Source organism: Palaemon carinicauda, chromosome 1 (assembly GCF_036898095.1).
Source record: "Palaemon carinicauda isolate YSFRI2023 chromosome 1, ASM3689809v2, whole genome shotgun sequence".
Classification (NCBI taxonomy): domain Eukaryota; kingdom Metazoa; phylum Arthropoda; class Malacostraca; order Decapoda; family Palaemonidae; genus Palaemon; species Palaemon carinicauda.
In genome coordinates this window covers 225,282,616-225,310,173 of record NC_090725.1, presented here as the reverse complement: position 1 = coordinate 225,310,173, position 27,558 = coordinate 225,282,616, and the positions used below count along the sequence as shown (strand labels likewise).

General features: G+C 49.8%; 1 protein-coding gene across 3 annotated transcripts in view; it reads right to left on the bottom strand.

Moving 5' to 3' along the window:
- The window catches only part of LOC137654014 (uncharacterized), a 92,192-nt gene that overhangs the window by 50,253 nt on the left and 14,381 nt on the right, over nt 1-27,558 (bottom strand). For 2 of the 3 annotated variants that reach the window (XM_068387656.1, XM_068387651.1), the window contains exon 2: nt 14,126-14,284. The exons of the other annotated variant lie outside the window; for it this stretch is intronic. In XM_068387656.1, coding sequence (XP_068243757.1) covers nt 14,126-14,284 — 159 coding nt within the window. The remainder of the gene's footprint in view (nt 1-14,125; nt 14,285-27,558) is intronic. 3 annotated transcript variants of the gene reach the window in all.

The following is a 27,558-nucleotide window of genomic DNA, read 5'->3' as shown; positions in this document are numbered from 1 at the left end:
GGAAAGATCTAAGCCTCTATGCCGGAAGACCGATGCCAACATGCTTCTGTAGCCCTTGATAGTGGGAGCTGAAAGGGATCGTCCTTTTCTCAGGTATAAGAGAAAAACAGCTATTTGAGCTACAGAGGTACTGGTCGAGGATACAGAAACTGACTTGCACCAGTCTCGGAAGACTTCCCACTTCGATTGGTAGACTCTAATGGAAGAAGCTCTCCTTGCTCTAGCAATCGCACTGGCTGCTTCCTTCGAAAAGCCTCTAGCTCTCGAGAGTCTTTCGATAGTCTGAAGGCAGTCAGACGAAGAGCGTGGAGGCTTTGGAGTACCTTCTTTACGTGTGGCTGACGTAGAAGGTCTACCCTTAGAGGAAGACTACTGGGAACGTCTACTAACCATCGAAGTATCTCGGTGAACCATTCTCTCGCGGGCCAGAGGGAAGCAATTAACGTCAACCTTGTCCCTTCGTGAGAGGCGAACTTCTGCAGTACCTTGTTGACAATCTTGAACGGTGGGAATGTGTAGAGATCCAGATGTGACCAATCTAGGAGGAAAGCATCTATATGTATTGCTGCTGGGTCCGGGACTGGAGAGCAATAGATTGGAAGCCTCTTGGTCAGCGAGGTTGCAAAGAGATCTATGGATGGTTTTACCCCAAGTGGCCCAAAGTCTCTTGCACACATCCTTGTGGAGGGTCCATTCGGTTGGAATTAATTGCCCTTTCCGACTGAGACAATCTGCTATGACGTTCAAGTCGCCTTGGATGAACCTCGTTACTAGGGAGATGTCTTGACCTTTTGACCAGATGAGCAGGTCCCTTGTGATCTCGTACAACGTCAGTGAGTGGGTACCTCCTTGTTTGGAGATGTACGCCAAGGCCGTGGTGATGTCCGAGTTAACTTCCACCACTTTGCCTCGAAGGAGAGACTTGAAGCTTTTCAAGGCCAGATGTACTGCCAACAGCTCCTTGCAGTTGATATGCATGCTCCTCTGACTCGAGTTCCACAGTCCTGAGCATTCCCGACCGTCTAGTGTCGCGCCCCAGCCCACGTCCGATGCGTCCGAGAAGAGAACGTGGTTGGGAGTCTGAACAGCCAGGGGAAGACCCTCTCTTAGGTTGATATTGTCCTTCCACCAAGTCAGACAAGACTTTTTCTTTTCGGAAACCGGGATCGAGACCGCTTCTAACGTCTTGTCCTTTTTCCAGTGAAAAGCTAGATGGTATTGAAGAGGACGGAGGTGTAGTCTTCCTAGTGACACAAATTGTTCCACGGATGACAGCGTCCCTACCAGACTCATCCACAGCCTGACTGAGCAGCGTTCCTTCTTCAGCATCTTCTGGATGGATAGCAGGGCTTGATCTATTCTGGGGGCTGATCGTCTTGTTGTTCAGCAACGTCCTCATCAGAGGGTTCCTCATCCGAAAACTGATGAGGAAACGGCAACGGAGTGGGCAACGTCTGGCTCGCTGAGTCCGGTCGCACTGGTGGATGCGTGACGGAGCCGGACGCAATATCATGGAACTGCTGCACAGTCTGTGAACTGTCAACAACCATGGGTGCGCGAGGAAGCACAGCGTCAACCCGAGACTGTCTAGACCGTCTGGGTTGTGCAGTCAACACCCTACCGGGTTGCTGAGGTTGACGCACTGCGTCAAAACAAGTCACCTCTGCTGGTTGTTGAACGTCCTGAACGTCAACAACCACCTCCGAGCGTCGCTTAACGTCAACGTGCGGCTGGCAACCCACACTGGGTCGCATCGGTGGAGGAACCACCTCAACTGGCAGACGCGAGTAGGTTACCTCAGCGTCAACAGGGCGCACAACCGACCGGTTGGAAGGTTGTTGGCCAGAAGGTTCGGTAGCAACCTTCTCCGCATTAAAGTCCTCTATCAAGGACGCAAGCTTGGACTGCATGTCTTGCAGCAAAGCCCATTTAGGGTCTACGGGAGCAGGTGTGGCAACAGACGGGGTTAGCGACTGAGGCGGTACCGTTTACCATCCCTGAAAGCCTTGTTATGCGTGACATAATTGTACAGCAAAACTTCAAAGGCTCGAAAACAGCTGTGAAGTTGACCTGTAAACAACTTGGAGCGTCTCCTGGCCAGGCGCCAGGGAGAGTCTACGAGAATTGAGAAGTCTATCTGGGCAGAGGCATGAACTCCCAAGCCGAGAACTTCTCTCGTGTCATATCAGACTCTCGCTCTATAAACCAGTTTAAAAGAAGAGAAAGCAAAGGCTGTATCCCCCAAACTCCTCCTGGTGAAAAACCAGTCGCCTAGCCAACGTAAAGCTCTCTAGGAGAGCGAGAGAGCACTAGCTTAAAAACAACGGCTTCGAAGTAGCTAGGCCTAGTGTAAACTCTGACGTTTAGGCGAACGAGGAGCAGCAGTTACAAAAAGATCCGGACAAAGATCCTTAAAAAAATCATCATGATTTAATTAAAGTCCATAGGAGGCTAAGCAGCTTTAGGCTCCTCTCCATCTGACAGAGTCCTCAAGGGAATATCAGTAGGAGGGAGAACAGCAACTTCCTCATCTACAGGAACCTTGTCCGATAAAAGCTGAGTCTCAAGCAAGGGAGAGACCTACCGTGGTGGCAATGCTTTACAAACAGAGTCCACACTCACTGGTGCATTAGTAGCGGACCAGAAAGCAACGTCATGTAACTGCTTGACAGTCTGTGAACTGTCAACAACTGAACTGTCAACCACAACAGGTGCGTGAGGACGCACAGCGTCCACTCGAGACTGCTTTGACTGCCTAGACTGAGCAGTCAAAACAACTCTAGAATGGGGAGGTTGACGCACAACGTCAAAACAAGTCAACTCCGATTGTTAGTGAACGTCTTGAACGTCAACAGGAGCATCAGCAAGTGGCCTAACGTCTAAATGCGGCTGAAAAACCACACGAGACCGCATCGAGTGTGGTTCTAAACAACCTGACTGACGTGACTAAGCTACGCCAACGTCAACAGTAAGCACAAAGGAACGTTAGGTTGGCTGAAAGCCAGGATATCGATGAGATAAACGGCTAGACTCAACGGACTAATCGGCAGAATAGTCTTCCATAAGGGAGGCAAGCATATACTGCATGTCTTGCCATACAACCCATTAAGGATCAACGGAAATGGTTGTGGTAAGAGACGAGGGTAACGTCTGTGACCGTAACACTTTGCCTACAAAAAAAGACTCTCGGAGTCTGTGTTACTTTTGTTAGGCGGCGAGCAGTTATCCGATGACTGCATAGGGTCAGAGCTGTCCTAATGGTTGTAACCAGGACGCTGGACCTGTCCTGAAAGGACTGACTTTCGCTTAAGGGCTTCGAAACCTTGCGACAGGTTTCTTATGCGAAAAGCCTTCGGATGACGAGGAGAAACAACGTCTCTCTCGTCTTATGGTAGGGGAGATCTTGGTAAGATACACCCGATACCATAGAGGGAAAACGTCTGTTCGTTGGTCAAGGCCTCTCGAACCCATAAGTCGTTTGACATTACTTCTCCCCTGGGCTTGGGAGCATGTAAGAGGTCCCGGACTAGGTGAACGACAGGCACGAACAGACGAACCCTCGGAAGCAACACTGTAACACTTTGCGCATATCACTTTATCACTTCGATTTTCTGTTTTGCACTTATTTCACTGAAATCGAAACTTTTACTGATTTCTACCTGAAACACGCAATTCTACCCTTCATTAAAAGGTAGTAATTGCGAAATCAGTCGTATAATGCAAGCTCATTAATACCAGCAAAAAACAGAAAACATATTTTAAGATTAAAAAAAAAATCAGTGGCTGGGAAAGAGACTAAACACTAGTTCATATAACTACGTTTTCAATCTCTCACCGCACATAGCCTGGGGACGAGAATAAAAAACTAAAACGTTTTATCCTTCCTCCCCGTACAGCGACTAGGGACGAGAGTAACTCGAGAACAACGTTACCCGCTTGAACGGAACGTTTTCTCTCCTCTCTCTCCCTCCGTCTCTATCTCTCACTCTCTTTCTCTCTTGATTTCGCACCTAAGAGAAGAGCCCAATTATATTTCGTCAAAAAAACATGTTATTTGACTAAAGGAAAAAACTGAAAGGTTTTTCAATTAAAAAGTTCCTTTAAAATATAATTTAAAACATTTAAGCTAAGAAAGAATGAACAAAACGTCAGAATCGATTTACTCTTACTGCAAAGTGAAACCGTGATACACTCTCTCTCTATCGTAACGATAGAGCGCATGTTGAACGTCCTGAACGTCAACAACTGCGTAGCATAAATAAACTAAACGTTAGTTCATCTTTGAAAACAGTACGAAGACTATCAAAGAAATTCTTTCATAAAATATTACATTTAAAAAGTTTTAAATCCTTAGTTCTTTAAAAGCTAATTACGATATAAAGGGCTCAACGTTGATTAACTTCGGTTTCCAAGTTAGGACCGCCTACTCTCAGGAAAGGTCTATATAAACAAAACATTATTTTTATATGTTTATAATAAATGGAAAGTTAATCGAAGAGGCCTAATAAAGGCGGAGAGATATAAAATATATAGAGGAAAATCTATAACGTGATATAATTACTAAAAGCCTAAACACACTTCCGTCTAAGGGAAGGGTCGGCCATTTAAAAGTGAAAGAAAGTCCATACTCTCTTTGTCACCATAATTAAATCTATCCAAAACGAGTTCAAGATTTAAGATGAAGATAAAACACCTGCATAGCGAAAGCTCAAAACTAGAATAAAGTACTTTACCAATTAGTTGTGAAAAAACTCCAGTTTAGCAACAGCGAGTAAGTACGTCTTGTCGATAGCTCGACAGAGAGAAAATTGAGTCTTTGTTTACATTGAGTACTGGGTATCTGGACGACAGATGGCGCTGTTGGGCACACCCGCAACCTGTGTAGCGATCGCTGGCGAGTTTTTACCGTAGAGTTGTCTGTCGGGCAACAGAGTTGCAGCTATATAATCACCGGCTAAGTTAAATATTGAAAATTGTATTTTTCCTAACAGTACTTACCTCTAACTACTTTCTTAGGAGTATCTGGGATCTCCTCCCATCTGACCAGAATTTTGTGTAGTTTACCCTACTCCCGTTTTCTATGCGGGGCATTCTCTGGCGGAGTGATACGCGCCCAGAGACGACCCGGGGTCAGAGAGCATGCTTGCTCAGGTCTTGCTCTCCAGTAAGTTTTGTCAGATAGCTTTCTATTAAGTCCTGTAAGGCACTTGGGGTAGGATGGGCAGGCCATAACCTGAAAGTAGTTTGAGGTAAGTACTGTTAGGAAAAATACAAATTACTTAAAATTTGTGATTTGTTCCAACACGAAGTACTTACCTCAAATTACTTTCTTAGGAGACTTATACCTTAGGAGGTGGAAGTGTACCACAGGACCCAGAGACCATGATGAGGAGAGAAAAGGGGGGAACCTAGATAGGAAGCTAGGTTTGGCTGACCCTCCAAGAGAAAACACGAGGAATAGGGAAAACTACCCAAAAAACTATCTTAGTGTCTAAGTAACTCACCACGGAGACGTATCCATTCACTGACGATGTATGCCCTGGTAGTTAAGGGTTTAGTGTCATTTCAGGGAGGGTAATAAGGGAATAGGGGGGGTAAGGAAGGAACCTGTGTCTCTTGGACTTACTGCCCGTGGTTACCCTGGGGCTACACCTTTAAATCTTTTGAAGCGCTGAAATGATGGGACCGAGAGAGAATCCGTCCAAGGACCTTCTCGAGCATTCCTTCAAGTAGTGAGCTTTGAAGGTTGACTGATTGGCCCATGTACCCGCCCGCAGGATTTGGCTGACTACCATAGTCTTCTCAAAGGCCAACGAAGTACTCAGACCTCTGATGTCGTGGGGTCTAGGCTTACCCGGGATAGGAATCCCTGCACTACTGTAGGCTCTCATGATCACTTGCCGTAGCCAGGAGATCGTGTTTTTGGAGACTGGTTTCTTCACTAATCCTGAAGAAACGAACAGACTCTTGATTTCGGGTCTAAGCCTGGCTGTCCTCTCCAAGTACTTCTGTACTGCTCTGACAGGGCACAGCCATAAGTCCTTCGGGTTGTCTGAACGCGGGATTGCCGGCACTGAGAAGCCTTCAAACTTGGGAATTTCTGACAACATCTTCAGGATCCTAGCCACGTCCCACTGGGGCACTCTAACCGCTTGAAGGGGGCATGATTGCTCGAAGCTCTTGATGAGCATCGAGATGTGTCTGGAGGAACCTAGGTCGATGCCCTTCAGGAGGAAGACTTGTCCTAGGGCGGCTCGGACTCCTTTAATGGCTGGGATGGACATATTTACCTCGTCCCTGGGATAGACTAAGAAGTCAGCTATCTCCGGGATGGAGGCTTTCAACGGCTTGATGTTCTTTGCGACCACTTCGTGAAGGTCGCCCATTTAGCCTGGTACACAGCGGCTGACGACCGTCTCAGGTAACCCGACATCCTCGTTGCGGTCTTTGCCGAATACCTTTCTTTCCTCAGGAGACGCTCGATAACCTCCACGCGTGAAGGCAGAGGGACCAAGGGTTTTTGTGAAACCTTTGAAAGTGTGGCTGCCGGAGAAGGTCTATTCTGTCCGGAAGGGGCCAAGGTGGAAGGCGCGCCAGTTCCTTTAGATCTGCGAACCACTCTCTCTCCGGTCACCAGGCCGCTACCAAAGTCATCCACAGGTTGTCCGCTCTCCTCACCCAGTTGAGGACTTGTCTGAGCATTCCGAAGGGAGGGAAGGCGTAAACGTCGAGGTTGTCCCAAGGATGCTGGAAGGCGTTCTCGAACGCCGCTCCTGGATCTGGCACAGGAGAACAAAACACGGGGAGCTGTGCGTTCAGCCTCGTGGCGAAGAGGTCCATTACTGGCGAGCCCCACTTCTGAATCAGAGTCTTGGCCACTTCTGGGTGCAAGGACCACTCGGACCCCACCACTTGACCCATTCTGCTGAGGCCGTCGGCCAGGACGTTTCTCTTCCCGGGAATGAACCTGGCCGAGATCTTGATCTGCTCCCTTTCGGCCCATTCCAGGAACTCCGTGAGGCTGCACAACTCCCTCGATTTTAGTCCTCCTTGCTTCTTTATGTAGGCCACCACCGTGGCGTTGTCGCACATCAGTGCCACGGTGTTTCCCCGGAGCCGATGGACGAACTCTAGGCATGCCCTTTGCACTGCCATCCTTTCCAGTACATTGATGTGCAGGTTCTTCTCCTCGGCTCGCCATCTTCCTCTCGCTGTGCTGTCGAGGAGATGAGCACCCCAACCCTCCTTTGATGAGTCCGTGAACAGGAGCATCTCTGGAGGATCGGCCGCGAAGGGCATCCCCTTGAGGGTGTTCGATGTGTCGTGCCACCACTCGAGGACCTCCTTCGATTCCGGGGAAATCGGGACCACCTTGTGCGGAGAGTCTCTCTGATTCCAGGCCTCCTTCAGGTTCCACTGTACTCCCCTGAGTTTGAGTCTCCCCTGTGGGACTAGCTTCTCCAATGACACGAGGTGACCTATCAGTCTCTGCCAGTCCTTGGCTCTCCTGGGCTGACACGACAGGAAGGGCCGTAGGATCTGGCTCAGGTTGTCCAGTCTCTCCGCAGAAGGGAATGCTCTCGCCAACCGGGAGTCCAGGACCATCCCGAGGTAGGTCATCCTGGTGGAGGGTATCAATTAGGACTTCTCCAGGTTGATGGTGATACCCAGGACGTTGCAGAACTGCAGGAGCTTCGCGTTTGAGGCATCCCCCCACCTGAGGCTTCGGCAAGAGTAGGGGCCTCTCTCCCTATCTCCTTCGAGAAGCGCGGCCCGAACGACCTCTTCTGGCGGCTGAATAGGAGGGCCTGAATGCTGACTGCACAGCCGACGTTCCTCTACGGGAGGGCTGCGAAGGTTGCTGCCAGTAGGGGCGTCTCTCCTGGGCTGGTTAGGTGAGGCGCGAGGAGGGAGAGGGACGTCAGAAGGATCTCTTCTATGGGTGGGTCTTCTTGCTGGAGGGGGCCTGGGTTCCCCCACATCCTTTAGTTTCCTCACCCTCTCCACCGTCTCTTCCACTTCCTTGAGGGGGAAAACTGACTCATCCCACAGTGGAAGGCTCCTCAGGGACCTCGCTTCCCTGTCAGGGAGCCTCCTTACAAGCCTGCTGAGCACTGTGTGTGTCCCTTTTCCTCAGTATCCCGTTGGCGGTTTGTGTTATAGACTGATGGGAAAGGAACTTCAGGGCCTTACCTCCCGAGCTAATCAGCTCCTTCGGCAAGGCCTGATTTTCCGGGATTGCGAGGTCATGCGAGGACTGGAACCCTACCCACCAATCCAGCCACGATAACACGTGAATCAAGTCCCTGGACAGCTCCTCCATCATGGCAGTCTCTGCTGCACCCTGTCCCAAGATGGCGACTGCTGGTTCCATTGCGCAGGCCCCCGCGCGGTGTCCTTCTGGGAGGTAGAACCGGGACTGCGTCTTCAGGCCCTGGAGAAGTCTAGATGCGCTCTGGTTCTTGGGGGCTTCCGCATGGTTGGCCACGACCTTGCTAACGTGAGCCAATCCCAGCTTCACATCTCTTGCTAAAGGGAGGGTTAGCGAGGGCCTCTGTTGTACAGGAGCATCCACCAACCTGTTGAGGCTCGAGAGCCAGACCTCGTCAGTAGAGGGCTCCGGTTCGTCCAGCCTATGGTGCCGTCGGATGAGGCCTATCACCCTCCTGTATGCGGAAACCTCCGCTGGCGAACCTTCTTCCCTGTCTTTTACCTTCTCCGTTGGGCGTCCCAATTCTCGTGACGAAAGACCTCCGACGGGGGGAGCTGCACGAGGAGGAGGCATCCTCCTGGAGTGGTCCAGTCCCCTCGCTTCAGGCAGTAGGACGGGCATCGCCGCTGGAACGGAGGCCTCTGTCCTGGATCTATCTCTTCTTCCGGCGGACCATGGATCTGCGGGCTTGCCCGTCGAGGAAAGGTGTTTCTCCTGTTCTGGACGACTCATCAAAGATCTTGAGGCCGGGACGCGGCTGCCAGACCGAAGGAGCGACTCTCCCCGCTGGGCGGGTAGAGTCGGAACCTTCGCGGACTTATGCCTGTCCCTTGGGGCCTGATGAGACGAGTCCCTCCGTCGGTCATACTTCCTTTCATCGACAAAACCTACCGGTGAGCGGGGCCTGGGGCGCCATCCCGAGGTGCCCGCGACTGCTGCAACCCCCAGGAGTTGGCTACGGGGAATGGAGACTCGCACCCATTCCTCCTCCGGCAAAAGACTTCACCTGAACTTCCTCCTGGGGGATCTGGAACGTCTACTCACGTGGCGGGATCTTGAATGGGAGCGCGAGCGAGATCGTCTCCTGCGGGACCTATCTCGCCGTCTCCTATGGTCTCTCGGGGCTCCATCTTCCGACGAGTAGGAGTAGACCTCGACCGAGGAGCCCGAAGACCTGTAGCACCTCGTTGGAGGGCCTGAATCTTGCCGCGTTGCTGGTGGTTCTGCATGGGGTTCGGCCGGCGACGAAGGCTCCATGAAGTCCGCCGGGAACGTAGCTGAAGGCGTTGGAGGGGAGCGGGGGAGCTCCTCGCTGGGGAACCAGGTCTCAAACTCCTCTTCCATCCTCAGGGGCGATCTGAAGGGCGTCTTCGGAGGCGCCCACACGAGGGTGTCTGATGGCGGCGAGTCATCCTTCTCGGCGGCACCCTCGGCTGCTGACGCACCTGAAAAACCTGCCCAAGAGGCGGGAGAAGAGACTGCTGCCGTTTCACCCCACATCGGATCGTCCGACGAGACGGGACCTGCTTTCACCAGGGCTCCGTCCCCCGGATACACACCCCCCTTTAGAACCCCCACTTGCCTGGACCGAAGACACAATCCCACTGTCAGGTAAATCAGACTCCTGGGGAAGGGCCACAGGCCGCTTCCCCGCAACAGACTTACCTCGACCCCTACCCTGGGTAGGGGAAGACGGCAGAGAGAGACTGTCCGATGGGACGCCGGGCGAAGCGAGGGGCGAAGAGAAGCTGGACTTCCTAGGGGACCGTCGAGAGGCCTTCTTCTTCTTAGTGCCGTATCGCACCCACTGAACTTCATTCCAGGACTCTCACTCCCGACACGTGGCTGTAGGGGAACACACACTGCCCCTACACGACGAACACAAGGAGTGCGGGTCAACTTCGGGCTTAGAGAGGAAAGCGCCACACGATTTGCCAGCCACAAGCCCAGGGCAACGACGGGGGTGCTCCATAACGCACTAGTAATACACAGAGAGACACAGGATCACAGAGGGAAAGGATAGGGAAGCACACAAAGGGACCACGTGGGGACCGTGTGAGACACAAAGGGTCGCACTGGGTTAAGAGAGAGCGTCAGGGTGTTAACGCCGATGCGACCAAAAACTTACTGGAGAGCGAGACCTGAGCAAGCATGCTCTCTGACCCCGGGTCGTCTCTGGGCGCGTATCACTCCGCCAGAGAATGCCCCGCATAGGAAACGGGAGTGGGGTAAACTACACAAAATTCTGGTTGGATGGGAGGAGATACCAGATACTCCTAAGAAAGTAGTTCGAGGTAAGTACTTTGTGTTGGAACAAATATATATTTATATCTATATCTATATCTCAAAATAATGAAATACTGTAACTTACATTTATAACTATTTTCTTGTGGTGCCAGAGATAAGATGAAGGGACACGAGTTAGCCAACATCTTCTATAATTCGCCGTCATTGGATAACTCTGTCTTATAAATCACGTTAATTGTTGAACAATTTACATATATTGATATGGAGGAGCAATATTTGTCATCTACTCACTGCTATCTTATTTCTTGGTAATGGCTACTTTTATTTCCATTGAAATGGCTTGCCATATCTTTACACTAATACTACTATCGCTACTAATCTTGCAATTCTTTGCTCTACCATTAATAATCTGCTTATTTGCCATAGTTAACGCTATTGTAATTTATGGTAATAAGGCAAAAATATGGCCGAGGTAATACATACATACAAACCTCAATTATTGCAATAGTTAGGTAAAAGAGACAACCACGATAAGCAAAAATTCGCGAATAAATGTTACACGAGGGTGGGCTAGCTCCTAACCTAAAAAGTCACTGCCCGTCGCCACAAGCAGGTGCCCGAGCTGATGATTAACACAGTAAACACTGCCTAATATTGTTTTAATTTTGTTTCTACAACAGTTTATAATCATATGTACAATGTAAAGAACATTTTCACACATGTACACTATGTACTGGACGCAGTGTGTATTTTGCGTAATGTAGATGTACTGTATGGGTACAAAAGAGTGAGTGAGTTAAAAGGAGTTACAAGGATTTTGGATGTCTCAAAGTCTTTTTAGTCCATCCGCGGAGACTCTATTTGCTCTTTGGTAGAGAGATTTAGCTTAAGCATTTATTTAGAGTTCTTATGATCTTGTCTAAATTATTCTTGAACTAGTTTACCGTGTTACTGTTTACTACATTCGCTGAAAGTCTATTCTAAGTACTTGCTATTTTGTATGTAAAGAAATTGCCACACATTGAGGGGTGTTGCATCCGTTACCTCTGGACTGATTTTTGCTAAGAGTGAATAAACTGTTGTAATCTACATTTGTTATTTCTTTAAGAATTTTGAATGCCTCTATCAACTGTCCGCTTAGTCGTTGAGCTTGCAGATCAAAAAAGTTCAAATGTTCCATCCTCCATCTATATCCAAATTGCCTTAGTGTTGGAACTAGTTCAGTGACCCTAGTTTGTACTGCTTCCAGTCTATCTATATCGTTCTGAATACTTGGAGCCCAGAATTAAACTCCGTATTCTAGGTAGGGTCTTACTAGTGATGTGTACAGCTGTAGTACAGTGTCTTTGTTTCTGTATTTGAATTGTCTCTTTATGTAGACTATTAGTTTCTGTGCTTTCTTTTCAGCTTTTATACTCTGTTTGGTGAACTTTAAATCCTTGCTGATAATACCTAGATCTTCCTCCTGGTCTACACATTATATTTCATTACGCTGGTAAATAAATTTCAATTCACATCACTTGGTAATCATTTGAAATCAATGATGCCATAGTAATTGAACAAAATACTTGCACCCAATCAGCTTGCAGGAAACTTTTCAGAGCTAAATATATGGCATCCTTGTGAGTGACTGCAAATGTGCCTCATCAAAAAACAATGGGCATTTGGGATTACTATAGCCAGGAAAAATGACAAATTTGTAAGTAATCTGAATTTTTCCTAATTATACAAACCTTGTGCTCTTTACAGTGGAAATTATTTAGGTGAATGCTGAAAACTAGCCAAAAGACTTTTTAGTAAGGTTTAAGTACCCACTGCTAATTAGTTGGAGGTAGACTAGTCACTATCCTCACCGGTTGAGCGACATCACTTTTTAATTGCAGCAGGACTTTCCCAGGGGTTAGGTGAATGCAGGTCAGGCATGTGTAAAGAGCTCAAGGTTTTTAGGTAGTTAGGAAAAATAAAAATTACTTACAAATTTGTCATTTGTTTCGACACGAATACAAACTATTTTGGCTTGTACAGTGCTTTATAGAGATACCCTGACACCTCGCTAACTCTCACAATAAGTGAGAGAGCCACCGGCCCGGATAATCAAGTGAATGTGTGAGAACTCGGCACTGTGACTTGACCAGGTAAGGTTATATTTGGAGCCAACACCACACTTAACCTACACATTGCCCGATTCCACTTCTAGTAGGGAGATCAGACATAAATATAAACATATAGATTACACATGGGATGATGGTACACACCTGCAGTTAGAAGAGGTCAGCTTGCAGAGTTCCTTGGTTGCTCGACCCCAAGAGAGGGGAGAAAGAAAGACAAAAAGGCCAGTCACTTGCACATTCATTCTAGTTATATACTGGGTAACATGTGCCCTCAACCAACTGCTATTTGTCCTACAAGAGAGAGGTGGTTCTTGCAACCACAGGACCTATGGAGAAAGTGTCCAGGTTCTTGTGAGTTACGTCTTGCAGGTAATGAGCTGTGAAGGTCGTTTGTTGCTTCCATACAACCGCAGGAAATATCTGCAACACAGAAGATCTTTTTGAACGGCAGGGACATGTTTATGCCTGACGTCATGAGGTCTGGGTCTTCGAGTCTAAGGATTAGTCTGGAACAAGGGCTTTTCTATCACTTGCCTAATCCAGGCAGAGATAGTATAATATGATATTTTCCTCTTGACCCTCCTTGTACTGATGAAAAGTCTGTTAGTCTGTGGCAAATTCCTGTGCTTCTTTTGAGATAAGACCTCAGTGCCCTGACAGGGCATAATTACAGCTGACCTGGATCATCTGTTACAGAACGTACTCTCAATCTTGAATAACTTGAATCTAAGATCCACTACAGTTTGATTTTGAGCCTTGGCAATAAATTCATGGATGAAGCCGAGTGTCACCTGGCCCCATCCCCTTGAATGGGCAAAGTTGTATGACAGACCACGTAACACACAGACTTTTTTAAGGCGAGCCAAATACTTGAAATAGAATCTTGCTTTTCCAACTAGGGTTGTACCTTGGCTAGTAATAATAATAATAATAATAACAATAATAATAATAATAATAATAATAATAATAATAGAGCGCACGAAACTTTGTATGAAGAGGGACAATTCCGTTGAGGAGGAAATGATAACACCTTTCAATCTAAAAGAGAGGCTCAAGGGAGAGCGAAAGACTTTTCCCGTCGATATCAAGCAGAATTTTCCCTCCCTGAAGTATGAGACATATTCCGCTATCACTGGGATAGTGGCCTCAAAAGGTGTGATACCCCTTCTACAACACCAACAACAAAATATAGACCACTTCACCTGGTAGATGGCGGATGAAGAGTCCTGGATGTATCCAGATATCCTTTTTGCAACTGGTTGAAAAAACCTCCCTTCGAGAAATGATGCTGAATAACCTCCAGGAACTGTAAAGATCCTCCTAAAGTACAGTAATGCCAAATGTGCACTGAGTGAGATGCTCTGACGGCACTTACCCCCTTTATGGAGGCTACGCTTTTTGGGTGAAGTAACCTAGTCTAGCCTAAGCTAACATGACAGGTCTGCAATTTGTTCATATTTGCATGCTCCTTGGCACTATGAAGTGATTGCTGCATACAATTCTATTCTGTAGCATAGATATATATTTTCTTTTGTATTACCAATTTGAAACTTACCTGGTTCTCAAAAGTAGTGGGTGATTTCTCAGCTTTATGGGAGACCAACGAATTTTGCCCAGAAGATAAAGCCGAATCCAACAACTGCTGCTGCTTTTCGATAACACTTCCAAAACTGCTTGGTGGAAAAGGACTGGGAAGATCATTCTCTGGGCATGCCTGAAAGAATACAATGATGTAGAGAGAAAACTTCACGCTTTACATAAGAAAAAAAAAAAGACGAAATAAATGTGACAAATTCGTAGATAATTTGTATATTTCCTAATGATACAAACCTTAGCTATTTATTTAGGGGTATTACTTTCTGCGAAGCTGCAATGACAAGCCATTAAAATTTTGCGAGGATTAACTACCCACACTGCTAGGTTAGCACACCGGTGATTTAGCTCACTTTGCTTTGAGGTAGGACTTCAAGGGGGATAGGGCTGGCAGGCAAGTTTGTATACATAGCTAAGGTTTGTATAGTTAGGAAAAATACAAATTATCTACGAATTTGTCATTTGTTCCGTAACTGGAATACAAACCTAAGCTATTTAATTAGGGGCGACTCACCCATTAGGGAGGGGGGGACGTCCCTGCCAATCTGGCTTTTGGCTTTACCCGGGGGCTCCTTATCTGAGTATGTTAGAACTCAAAATAAGGAGTCCTTGTGCCTCGCTAAAACCTTGCTACACATGGTCCGCGGCCTACGCAAGCTTTATGTTGAGATATTTAGAAGTGTGACTGTCTAGGTAAAGTTATTCAGTGTCTTTTTGTAGGAAGAACTGTTGTAACCAAGACTTTCCCAATACCACCTCACCAGGGTATGGGGACGCAACAGTATTAGCTTAATACTAAGTACACAAGGGAGCATGGTTGACCTGCAGTGGTTTGAGGTCAGCTTATGCAGAGAACCCAGGATGCTGCTTTCCTTAAGAGAGGATGAAGAAAAGAATAAGAGCCAGTCAAATCTTTTCATTCACGCAATAAAACCGGGTAACAGTGCCCCCAACCTTCTGCTACTTGTCCAATAAGGAGCTTGAGGTATACAACCAGCTGTTGTGCAGCCACCACAGGACTGATAGAGATCGTATCGAGTTCCTGTGGGTCACGTCTTGCAGGAGAAAGGTTGTGAAAGTCATCTGGAGCATTCAAACCCTTGCTTGTTAAACCTGCATCACAGAGTAATCTGCTAAGAAACGCCAGGGGCATAGCTATGCCCCTAACATTATGAGTCAACATGTTGGATGAGGATCTGGATTCAGGGTGTAATTGATGACCATGTGAATCCAGCAGAGATGATGTTTCGGTGATCCTCCTCTAGTCTCTCCCAGTGCTGATGACAAGAGAAGGGACCCAGGTGGGCTGTTGCCGTTCTCTTGAGGTAGAGCCTCATACATTACCCCAGGTACAGTAACAGATGATCTGGATCGTCAGTTACCGAGTGGAGACTTGTGAAGGATCCGTCATCTCTGTAGAATGTGTCTGGCAACATACTCGGGGACGAAACTGAACGTTGCCTTTCACCCTTCTCATTAATGGGCGATGTCGAAAGAGAGACCATGAAGTTCCTTGACTCGTTTGGCCGCTGTCAAAGTGTGTAGGAACACTGTCTTCCAATCCAGGTGAAAATCTGTTGCCTGGTGAGGTGGAACGTAAGGAGGTCTCCTTAGAGACCGGAGAACATGAACCATGTTCCAAGAGGGAGGTCTCAATTTTAACGGGGAAAAGGCAAATTGTAAGTCCGCATGAGTTAGGAAAGATCTAGCGATGAGGGGATGTCCCTTCCTTTCAGTTTGAAGGTAAAGGCTCAAGGTTGAGTGATCGTCTTTACCTGTTAAAACTGAAAAGGGGGGACTTTTACTCTTGCATATACTCGAGGATTCCACTACTGCTGGAATAGAGGTATTAAGTGGAGAGATACGCTTTCCCATGACACCAACCACAGAAGATGTTATACTTTGCCTGGTAGACTGATGCTGAGGAATTCCTCAGATATCTAGACAACCTCTTCGCAACTTATTGTGAAAAGCCTCTGTGAGAGAGGGGGTACTGGGTAGTCTCCAAGTGTACAATCATAGCAAAGCTATAGCTTGTGGTAGATGTCAAAGTGTGGTTGTCTGTGACATGGAGAGGGTTCTCTTGGAGGCTCTATCAGGAGCTGCAGAAGGTTTGGAAACCGTTCTGCGTAATGCCACAGCGGAGCTATGAGAGCCCTTGAGAGGCTGACCAATGTTCTAGCTTTCTCGAGTACCCTTCTCCAGACAAAACAGGGACGAAACATAAACGTCGTTGTTGTATCCACCGTTGTTGGCATGCTTCTTGCCAGAGAGCCTTGGGGTCTAGGACTGGGGAGCAGCGGAAGCCTGAGGTTCAGGGGCGTTGCGAACAGATCCCTAGTTGGAGAACCCCGTAAAGTTGGGACTTTGTCGGCTATTAGGTGATCCAAAGACCATTTGGTACACCTTATCTGCGATGCTGTGCACAGATTGTCGGCGAGCACATTCCTCTAGTCTGGAATGAAGCGGGCTGATAGTGGTACCGAACGGACTTTGGCCCATCTTAGTATTTATGCTGTTAGATAGGAGGAGGCTGCGAGCAAGTTCCTTCTTTCTTGTTGATATGAGCCCTTATGTGGTGTGTGGTGTTGTCACTTATCACATCACTGAGCTGAGTGGCCCGTTAGGAACTGATGAGGCTATTGAAGTACCGGAAAGTTAGCCTTCATCTCTTAAAGAGATTTAAGAGAAGGTACTATGGTCCCTCCTCCCTTCTTTTGATATGTCTAAGCACAGCATCAAGTCCAAGGGGTGGGGAAGGATGAGAAGGTTATACCACTCCGTAGATTCTCGACTGACACCCATCTCTTGAGGTTCGTCCAAACTTCTGGTGCCATAGGGGTCAGAATGTCTGGGGAGTCGAAGGCCTGATTCCAATCGCACTCAAGTCACTCTGGGCAGGGAGTTCTTCTCGTTTTGAGAAAGGGTCTTGTGACTTTTCTACGCCTGTCTTTGATGAGAAGGTTTTGTGGAGATTGGTGTCTAGAATCATTCCCAGATACACCAGTCTTCTGAGAGGGAAGTAGGGAAGACTTCCACAGGTTTACCTTGATCACCAGATCTTGGTAAAAAGACTTCAGAAGTTCCGGTGCTAATGCAAAGTTGCCACTGAGTCTGCTAAGGTCAGTCAGTCGTCCAGAAACGGAGGAGACAGAAGCCGATCCTGTGAGACCAGGATGGGTGTAGTGGAAAGGCCGAAGCACAGTGCCCTGAACTGGTGTTTCTTGTTTGTCTAGACTGAATCTTTAATCCTTCCTAGAAGATGGATGGTTTGGGCCTGGAAGTATGCGTCCTTTAGGTCCAGCGTGCAAATGAAGACCTGAGGTCTTAGCCCTTGTCTGAACTCCAACATGGTGTGGACATCAACCCAAAGGGACAGTTCCTTGCAGATCCTTTCGCATGGGAGATTGTTGACGCTGGGGTCTTGACTCGTGGCGTAAAGGATGGGACGCGATACCCTGTGTAAGGATTCTTCCTTGGGAGAGAACTACAGTGATACCTCTGGATACGAAAGTTTCTGCTTACGAAAAATTCAGGATACGAAAAGCGATACAAAGATTTTTATGCCACAGTATACGAAAAAAATTTCAGGATACGAAAAGCTTACGAGATCCCAACTCGTCGCCGAGAGTACAGTACCTTTTTTTTCAAGGTATCAACCCTTAATTTAGGTGTACAGGTAACAATACACCTTCACTGATCCAAATGCTTTACATACAGTACCGTAACTTTTATACAGTAGTAAAGAAAATGGACCGTTTTCTTAGGGCTTGGAGGGGATAACTAGGCTATAACTACATTATTGAATAATCTCATGGTGGTTTCTGGAATGGATTAGTCTGTTTTTAACGGTTGGGTTAGTTATTGAATGATAGAAATGGGTGCATTGCATGTTTATTACTACAGTTTAGCGTGTTTATGAAAGAAAAGGTGACTTTTTCTAAGGCTTGGAACGGATTAGGCTATTTACATGTAAAACGCGACTCAGGATACGAAAAAATCAGGATACGAAACCGTATCCTGAGGCATCACTGTACTTCAACTGATAGAAGTACGGCAATGCTTAACCCTACCATGCGCCCTGATGGGATTGATGCTATTCCTTAGACCAGCATCATTCTGGCGAATGTTAATCAACGGTTAACGGCTGGGTATCGTGGTTACCGTGCAGTTGGAGAGTGCTCGCAAGTAGTCACCAGTTGACAAGCCGCTGATGAGGGTTGTCGATCGTTTTCCGATCACTTTAGTGGATTGGTGTGATGGTGAACGACCAGTAGCGAGAAGTGTGTTGTATGCCATCTGATCTAGGGAACCACGGGCAGAGGTTGACTAGTAAGTCCGAGTCACAAACTGTTGCTGAACAGCAAATTGTCGATGATCGGTGAATCAGCGATCTGTGAACCGAAGATGGTAACTGACAGGCAGATGAAGGCTGTCTGGTCAGTCAGCCAAGGAAGGTTGGCGATTAATGAGTTGGTAATCTGCTTGGAGAGCCCTGAGAGACAGCAGAATGGTTTAATGATAGTCAGTTGGTGATGGTGAGCCAATGATGATCAGCGATCGATCGCGGACCGGTGATCTAAAGATCAGCAAGCTGACGATTGGCTGGTCAGAGATCAGCAAGCTGACAATTAGCTGGTCAGAAATCAGCGAGCTGAGGTTGATGATCAAAGAAAGATGAGCTGCCCATCGGCGATCTAGTGATCAGCAAGCTGATGACTGGTTATTGACTAGCAATCGGCGATCAGCACGCTAGCAATCGGAGATTGTTAGCAATTGGCGATCTGGTGATCGGTGAGCTAGAGATCAGCAAACAGTGATCTAGCGATTAGTCGGCTGATGATTCCTTGTTTGCTGAATGTGGTACCGTCAAGAAAAACTCCTGTAGAGAAAGAGACCAAGGGTTCCCTGAGAGGAGTCTCGACCAAGGGTTCCCTGAGAGGAGTCTCGACCAATGGTAGATGAGTTTGATTCCCCTTGGAAGATAGAATCTTCAGGATCTTGAACTCTTCTGTGAAGCCTCTTCCCTCTTTTCCCGGCGGCCATGCTGTTATAGGTTTGTGGGGAGAGGAATGGAGCAATGGTAACCTGTCAAAAAGTTTTCATTCTTTTTGCCTATTGCGCAGGTGTGCAGGAGAGTACTGGAGCGATAGTACACAGGATGATGCTGGTGCTCAGTTTCTGCTGAAGCGCAGTTTTCGGTGAATGAGGAGAGGAGCGCTGGAGAGCAGGTTAGCGCTGGTGCGCAGGTGAGCGCTGGCTCTTTGGCAAGAGCTGGCGCATTGGCGAGCATTGGATCTGTGAGCGCTGGTACGCAGGTGAGCGCTGGTACGCAGGTGAGCGCTGGCTCTTTGACAAGAGCTGGCGCATTGGATCTGAGAGCGCAACTGAGCAGGAGAGCGCTGGCGAACAGGCAAATGCTGGAGCATTGGCAAGCGTTGAATCTGAGAGGGCAAGTGAGCAGGAGAGTGCTGGATCTGAGAGCGCAGGAGAGTACTGGCGCGCAGTAAGGCACTGTGTAGGGTTTTGTGCAGTCTCCCTAGAATGCACAGAAGCTCACGACTGGTCACGCAAGGGAGGGTGCCTGGGCAGGTGACTGCGGGCAAAAACTCGCTCGTAGGAGAGCGCTGGCGCGCAAGACTGCTGGCGCGCTCGCGCGGGAGACTGCTGGAGCGCTCGTGATGGAGACTGCTGTCGCGCGCGTGGGGAAGAGGGCAAGCGCACGGAAGAATGCTGGCGAGCAGAGATCGTTGTCGCGCAGGAGAGCACTGGTGCGTAGGACAACAATGGCGCGCACGGATGACTGCTGGCATGCAGCGTTGGCGAGTAGGACAACGATGGCGCAAGTGCGCGGGAGCGTGATGGAATGCAAGAGGACGCTGGCGCGTAGGAGTGCTGTTGCGCAGGTGCAGGAAATCGTTGGGCGAGCTGGAGACCGAAGTTGCGCGGCTGCGTGCTGAAGTTCGGTGAGCTCTGTTGCGCTGCTAGGTCGGCAGGTCAGCTGGTAGGACAATCAGGAACTGGGATGTGCCCTTTGGAAGTGCGAACATCCACCGATTGAGATCGTGAACAATCAACAGAAGAGTCCAGGACCGAAGTCCAAGGACTAGCTGCAACGTCTTCAGAAGGTTGAGGAACAGATAACGACCATAAGGACCGGTGGACCAGCAAGCTGACCTTCAGCAGTAGCAATCCTCTGAAGAGGAGTCTCTATGAGTGGTCCCTCTCGCAAACGAGAGAGGGGATCACTAAGCAGGAGAGACTTGCCTCAGACTATGCTCCGTCCCCAAAGGAAGAGAGACTCAGCAAGGGGGGAGCGTAGTCTAGGCGAAGACAGCAACAGCAGTCGGAGTCGATGAAGTGATGAAGATGCAGGAAGTTCTCCCTTGAAAGGGAGAAACAACCTCACACCTGGGGAGGAAAACTCTCCCTCGGATGGGAAAGTTGTCCAACCCCTAGAGGCGCACCTCCTGGTAGCGCTCTACGATGATCTGACAAGAGCGCTACCTGAGGAAGCGTAGCCGGAGCTAGTTCCTCGAAGATGAAGTGCTGATCGGGTGTTGCGACGGGCGTACTTCTAAGAGAAGGGATGAGGCCCATGATGACATCCTCTGAGGGCCGGCAGTGACAGCAGATTACCCAGGCATGAAAAGAACAGCTCTGCTTCGTCGGCACTCTTAGTCGAACGAAGAAAACTGCATCGCTAACTGAGGAAAAATAAATCTGTCAAGTAAAGTATAAATAATTTGATGGGTTTGCCTATACATATCCACCCTCCCCCTTATAAGTAGGATGGTGGAATAAACAATTCTCTTTAACAGCAATAAAAAAGCTGCTAGCTGAAGGTGAGGCTTACCTGTATTCATGTCTTGTCCACCTATGTAAGATTCCAAAAGCTACCCCCCCAAGGGAATAGAAGAGAAGAAAAGGGTCAAATACTCTCACTCTTGACCTAGAATTATGTTGCAACCACTATCTTAGACGAGATATTTTTGGTCCTGTAAAGGAGCTAGGGTGGCTACAACACTTGCTGAGCAGCAATCACAGGTTCAAGTAAAAATGTTTTTAAAGACCTGTGAGCGCATTCCTGCATATAACGTGCAGTAAAGGTGGTCTGATGCTTCCATTGTCCACTGTCTAAAATTGAGTCACCAAGAGATTTTACTTAAAGGATGCATAATAGTCAGCTGGTAAGTCTTCTACAGCTAAAAGGAGGTTCTATAAGCTGGGTCTGGCAGCAGGGTTTCTCTTAAGGTACAGTATTGCCTTAGAGCCTTTACAGAACACAAAATTAACTCATCCAGATCGTAAGTTACTTCCCTAAGCGATGAAACTGTAAAGGACAAAAACCTGTATTCAAGGATCGACAGACTCTGAGTTTTTTGCAAAAAAAATTACAAATTCGTAGATAATTTGTATTTTTCCTAACGATACAAACCTAGCTATTTACATGGGGTAATTACTTCGGCGCACCCGATGACGAGCCATAAAGTTTTAACGAGGGCTTCCTACCCCACCGCTAGTTAGCGGGGTGGGGGTGGGGGGGGAGTTTAGCTTGCTACCCCCCCCACCATCACACACACTGGTGATTCGTCCACTTTACTTAGAGGTAGGACTTATCTTGGGGGACAGGGCTGGCAGGCACATAACTGTAAATAGCTAGGTTTGTATCGTTAAGAAAAATACAAATTATCTACGAATTTGTCATTTGTTCCGTAACTGAATACAAACCACGCTATTTACATGGGGTGACTCAACCTTTAGGAAGATAAGTAAGTCCCCTGCCATACTGGCTTTGGCTTGCCCGGGGGCCCCGAACCCGAGTTCATGAAGCAACTCCAGGGTTGGGGTCCCTGCACCTCGCAGGCAGTCAAGGACTGCTGCGGCCTACGTAAGTTGTGTGTGAAGGTGAGCAGTGACACGTCCTAGGAAGTTGACCTGGAGTCCTTAATAAGGAAATCTAGGCTAGGACTACCCAATACCACCTCGTCAGGGTATGGGGACATGACAGTATTACAAGTTAATACTAGGAACACAAGGAAGCATGGCTTACCTGCAGAGGTTCGAGGTCAGCTGTGCAAAGGACCCAGGATGCTGTTTTTCTCCAAGGGAGGAGAGGATGAAGAAAAGAAAAGGGCCAGACAGATCTTTTCATTCACACAGACTAAAACTGGGTAACAATGCCCTCAACCTTCTGCTACTTGTCCAATTAGGAGCCTGAGGTTAGACCAGCTGTTGTGCAGCCACCACAGGGCCGATAGAAAACGTATCGAGTCTCCTGTGTGTCACGTCTTACAGGTAGTGGGCCGTGAAGGTAGTCTGACGCCTCCAGACCCCAGCTTGCAGGACCTGCGTCACAGAAAAGTTCTTCTTGAAGGCCAGGGACGCAGCCACGCCCCCGACATCATGCGCCCTAGGGCGCCGTGATGGGGGAGGGTCAGAACTCAAGACCAGGTGGATTACCTTGCGGATCCAGGCCGAGATGGTGTTTCTGGTGACCCTCTTCTTTGTTGGCCCGGTGCTAACAAACAAGGCTCGCACCTGGGGCCGGACTGCAGCTGTTCTCTTCAGATACAACCTCAGACTCCTGACTGGGCACAGTAGGAGATGGTCTGGGTCATCTGTTACAGAACGAAGACTCGAGACCTGGAAAGAGTCGAACCTAGGGTCCGGCACTCCCGGGTTCTGAGTCTTAGCAACAAACTCAGGGACGAAGCTGAACGTTACCTCCCCCCATCCCCTTGAATGGGCGACGTCGTAGGAGAGACCATGCAGTTCGCTGACTCGCTTAGCCGAGGCCAAAGCTAGCAGGAACACCGTCTTCCAGGTAAGGTGGCGATCTGAAGCCTGGCGTAATGGTTCGTAGGGAGGCCTCTTAAGAGACCTGAGGACTCGAACCACGTTCCAAGGAGGAGGTCTCACTTCCAACAGAGGGCAGGTAAGTTCATAACTCCGTATGAGCAGAGACAGTTCCAGCGAGGAGGAAACGTCCATTCCTTTGGAGCCTGAAGGCAAGACTTAAGGCTGAGCGATAGCCTTTCACTGCTGAGACTGAAAGGCACATTTCTTCCCGCAGATACACAAAGAACTCCGCTAATGCTGGTAAAGTGGCATCGAGGGGAGAGATACCCCTTCCACGGCACCAACCACAGAAAACTCGCCACTTCGCCTGGTAGACTCCTGCGGATGACCTGCGCAGGTGGCCAGACATCCTTTCCGCAACTTGTTGCAAAAATCCTCTCTCTTTGAGGAGATGCTGGATAGTCTCCAGGCGTGAAGTCGAAGCGAAGCTACAGCTTTGTCAAAGATGTTGGAGTGTGGTTGTTTGAGTAGCTCGTGACGTGGAGGGAGTTCCCTCGGAACCTCCGTGAGGAGCTGCAGAGGGTCCGGAAACCACTCTGCGTGATGCCATAGCGGAGCTATCAAGGTCATCGAGAGATTGACCGATGTTCTGGTCTTGTTGAGGACCCTCCTCATCAGACAGAACGGGGGAAAGGCGTACACGTCGACGTTGCCTCACCGTTGTTGGAAGGCATCCTGCCAGAGGGCCTTGGGGTCCGGGACTGGGGAGCAGTACAGCGGAAGCTTGGTGTTCAATGCCGTAGCGAACAGGTCCACAGTCAGGGAACCCCACAAAGTCAGGACTTTGTTGGCTATCTGAGGATCCAAAGACCACTTGGTACTCACTATCTGCGTCGCTCTGCTCAGACTTTCGGCGAGCACATTCCTCTTGCCTGGAATGAAGCGAGCTGTAAGTGATATCGAGTGGACCTCGGACCATCTCAGGATCTCTACTGCAAGACGGGACAGCAGTTCCGAAAAGGTACCTCCCTGCTTGTTGATGGAAGCCACCACCGTGGTGTTGTTGCTTATCACCACTACGGAGTGACCCGCCAGGACTTGGTAGAACTTTTGAAGGCCCAGGAAAATGGCCTTCATCTCCAGCAGGTTTATGTGAAGGTACTTTTCTGATTCTGACCACAGGCCGGAGGCCTTGTGGTTCAGAACGTGGGCCCCCCACCCCTTGTTTGACGCATCCGAAAACAACATCAAATCTGGGGGGGAGACGAGAAGATCCACTCCCTTTCGCAGGTTCTCGTCTGCCACCCACCACTCCAGGTCCGACCGTTCCGCAGATCCCATAGGGATCAAGATGTCCGGGGAGTCGAGTCCTTGACTCCATCGGGACTTCAGTCGCCACTGAAGGGATCTCATCCTGAGGCGACTGCTGGGGACGAGACGAGTTAGAGAGGAGAGGTGGCCGAGGAGACGAAGCCACGATTGGGCTGGAAGTTCTTCTCGAGTGAGGAAAGGTCTCGCGACCTTCCTCAGCCTTGCTATCCTTTCGTCTGATGGGAAGGCTTTGTGGAGATTGGTGTCTATGATCATGCCTAGATATACCAGTCTCTGAGAGGGCTGCAGAGAAGACTTTTTGAGATTTACCACGATCCCCAGATCCCGGCAAACCTCGAGGAGCTTGTCTCGGTGGCGGAGAAGGGATACCTCCGAGTTTGCCAGGACCAGCCAGTCGTCCAGGTAACGAAGGAGACGGATGCCGATCCTGTGTGCCCACGAAGAGTTGATGGTGAAGACTCTGGTGAACACCTGAGGTGCTGTGGAGAGACCGAAGCACAACACCTTGAACTGGTAGATCTTGTGATCTAGGCAAAATCTTAGGTACTTCCTTGAAGACGGGTGGATCGGGATCTGGAAGTACGCGTCCTTCAGATCCAGTGTGCACATGACATCTCGCGGTCTCACTGCAAGCCTGACCGTGTCCGCTGTCTCCATGCTGAACGGAGTCTGTTTGACAAACCCGTTCAGGGTCGAGAGATCGATGACTGGTCTCCAGCCTCCAGACGCCTTTTTCACAAGAAAGAGTCGACTGTAGAAGCCTGGGGACCCGTCCACGACCTCCTGGAGCACGTTCTTCTCCAACATGGTCTGGACTTTGCGGGCCGGCCCTTTTGCCGACCCCATGGCAAGAGAGCTCAGCGACACTGGATCCGCTGTCAGGGGAGGTAGAGATGCCGTGAATGGGACGCGATACCCTTGAGAAATCACAGAGATCGTCCAGGTATCCGCCCCGAGTTGCTACCACCTTGCTGCGCAACTCTGAAGACATCCCCCCACTGGTGGACATGCAGGGGGATTGTCAACCCTAGCGTTTCCGGCCTCGGCCGGTACCTCTAGGGTTTTTGCTTCCCCTGGAGGACTTCTTGCCCCTTCTGCCCTTGGCAGGAAAGGGCTTAGACACCTTGGGCTTCGCTGCTAAAGTTGTCTTCTTCGTGTCCCTGGCAGGGCGGGGCTGCTGTACTGCCGGAGGCTTGTAGGGCCTTGATGTCAGGGCCCTATGGATGAGGGAATCCTGATTGGACTTCCTCCACCTCTCGGCAGTGAGCTCCACGTCCTTAGGCTCGAACAGACTCTTGCTGAGGACAGAAGAGTGTCTGAGCCTACTAGTCTCGGCGCTGGGGACCTTCTGGTGAAACCTCTCAGCCACCCCGTCTCAACGCTTGAGGATCGTGTTGGCCCACAAGCTCGCGACCTGGTGGGATAGGAACTCAATGGTTCGAGTGCCTGAGAGGAGGAAGGTCTCCAGCGCTTTCCTGGTGCTTTCCTTGGAGAGATCCTCGGATCGCATCAGAATGCCCAGAGACCCCAGCCAGATGTCTAGCCATGAAGCGGCCTGCATGGCGCACCTAATGACCTTCTCCTGACTCTGGATCTCAGTGGCCGAGAAGGACACGTGCCGGTTGGAGAGTCTCCCCCTGTGAGAGCTTCCACGGAGTGGTGTAGGGGAAGACTCAGAGAAGACTCCTCAAGGATCTCAAAATACCTCCTCTGATGGACTCGAGGAGGAGGGAGGAGCTTATTCCCGGCACTCGACCTGCTGGAGGAGGCAAGCTCCGCGAGTTGTCCCTCGATCTTCTCTCTGGCACTCTTCATCCCCTGAGACCAGGGCAGAGCTGCACTGGGCCTAGAGGGCTTTTGAGTGCCATAGATACAATCCAAGACTGTGTCCTTCCCTTCACGAGGAAGGACCTCAGGATCTGGAATCCCGTTTAGACTTCTCATGAGGGTCAGGACTTGCCAGAATGCATGTTCCGACTCCCGGCGCTCGCCTCCCGATGGACTTGCAGCGAAGCCTCCTGTCCTCAAGGGCTCTTCCTGGGGGGACACGTGGGCATCCTCGACCGCCCTAGGCTGCTCCTATCTGATCCTGGCCGACGATTTAGGAACAGTCTTAGAGTCCTTAGACTCCCTCCTGGGCGGGATACAGGACTCCAAAAGCGAAGGGGGTAGGTCCTTCTCCACCTCAAGACGAGGAGACCTCTCGGGAGGGGGATGAACTTCCTCCATTGGTGCGATGGGGAAGTCCTCCTGTTCGACCGATTCCCCTGAGGAGGGGTATTCCTCCTCCGCAGGGGAGGGCGAGAAGGTCTGAGGTGGAGTAGGAACCTTGCCCAAGGATCTGTGAGGGGACAGCCTAGGTCTCGGAGGAGGGTCCACGGGAGAGACTCCTCTCTTCCTCTTCAGGGGGGAGGAAACTGCCGCTTGTTCGCGACCCGAGTCAGAGGTGGCTGGCTTAATTGCCCGCACAAGAGCTCTGATGAGGGTATCGAACCATGGCTGTTGACTGACAGCGGCGCTGTCAGACACTCCCTCTGAAGGAAAGGGGATCGACGGATCCCTAGGAGGAGTTAACAAACGAGGGTTTGCCTTCTGGGCTGAAAAAGAAGAATCCCTAAACCTTTCCGGGGAGCGCCCCCCTTCTGGAGAGCGCGCTGGTCTGCGCTTGCGGGGAGGGGAGCGCGAGAAGGAAGAATCCGCCTGCAGGCGGTCGCGCTGGGGCTCGTGAACCGGGCCCTGTTCACGAGCCCGGCACAGGGTCGCACGCGTCAGGGTAGCGCGAAGCTGGAAAATCGCGAGCGCGCACCCGCGTGGGCGGGCGATGCTGGAAAATCGCGCGCACCCGCGTGAGCGGGGGCAGGTGCAAGGGAGCGATGGCGCGGTCATGCCTTGGAGATCTGAGAGCGCGAGCCGGAATAAGGCCGCGAGAGCGCGTTGGTGAAGGTGTCGGCGTACGGCGATCAGGAACTGGTTCAGGAACTGGCCGAACGCGCGGGCGCGCAGCGACCTGATGAGACCCGGAAGGGCGCGATATGACAGGGGCGCCTGTGCGCATGTCTGGGAGAACTCTCCGCGAAGGCGATAGTACTGTAGCAGGGTCGCGAGAGACCTGCAGCCGACGGTCGGGAGGGACCGCCCTATTCGCCTGCGAGGTCGCTAACCGCGCTGGCGATTGTCGGCGCGCATAGCGTGTACCCGGAACAGAACGCTCCGGAGATGGCTGTTTCGGAGGTCGCGTGTTGCGAACAGCATGATGGAGTT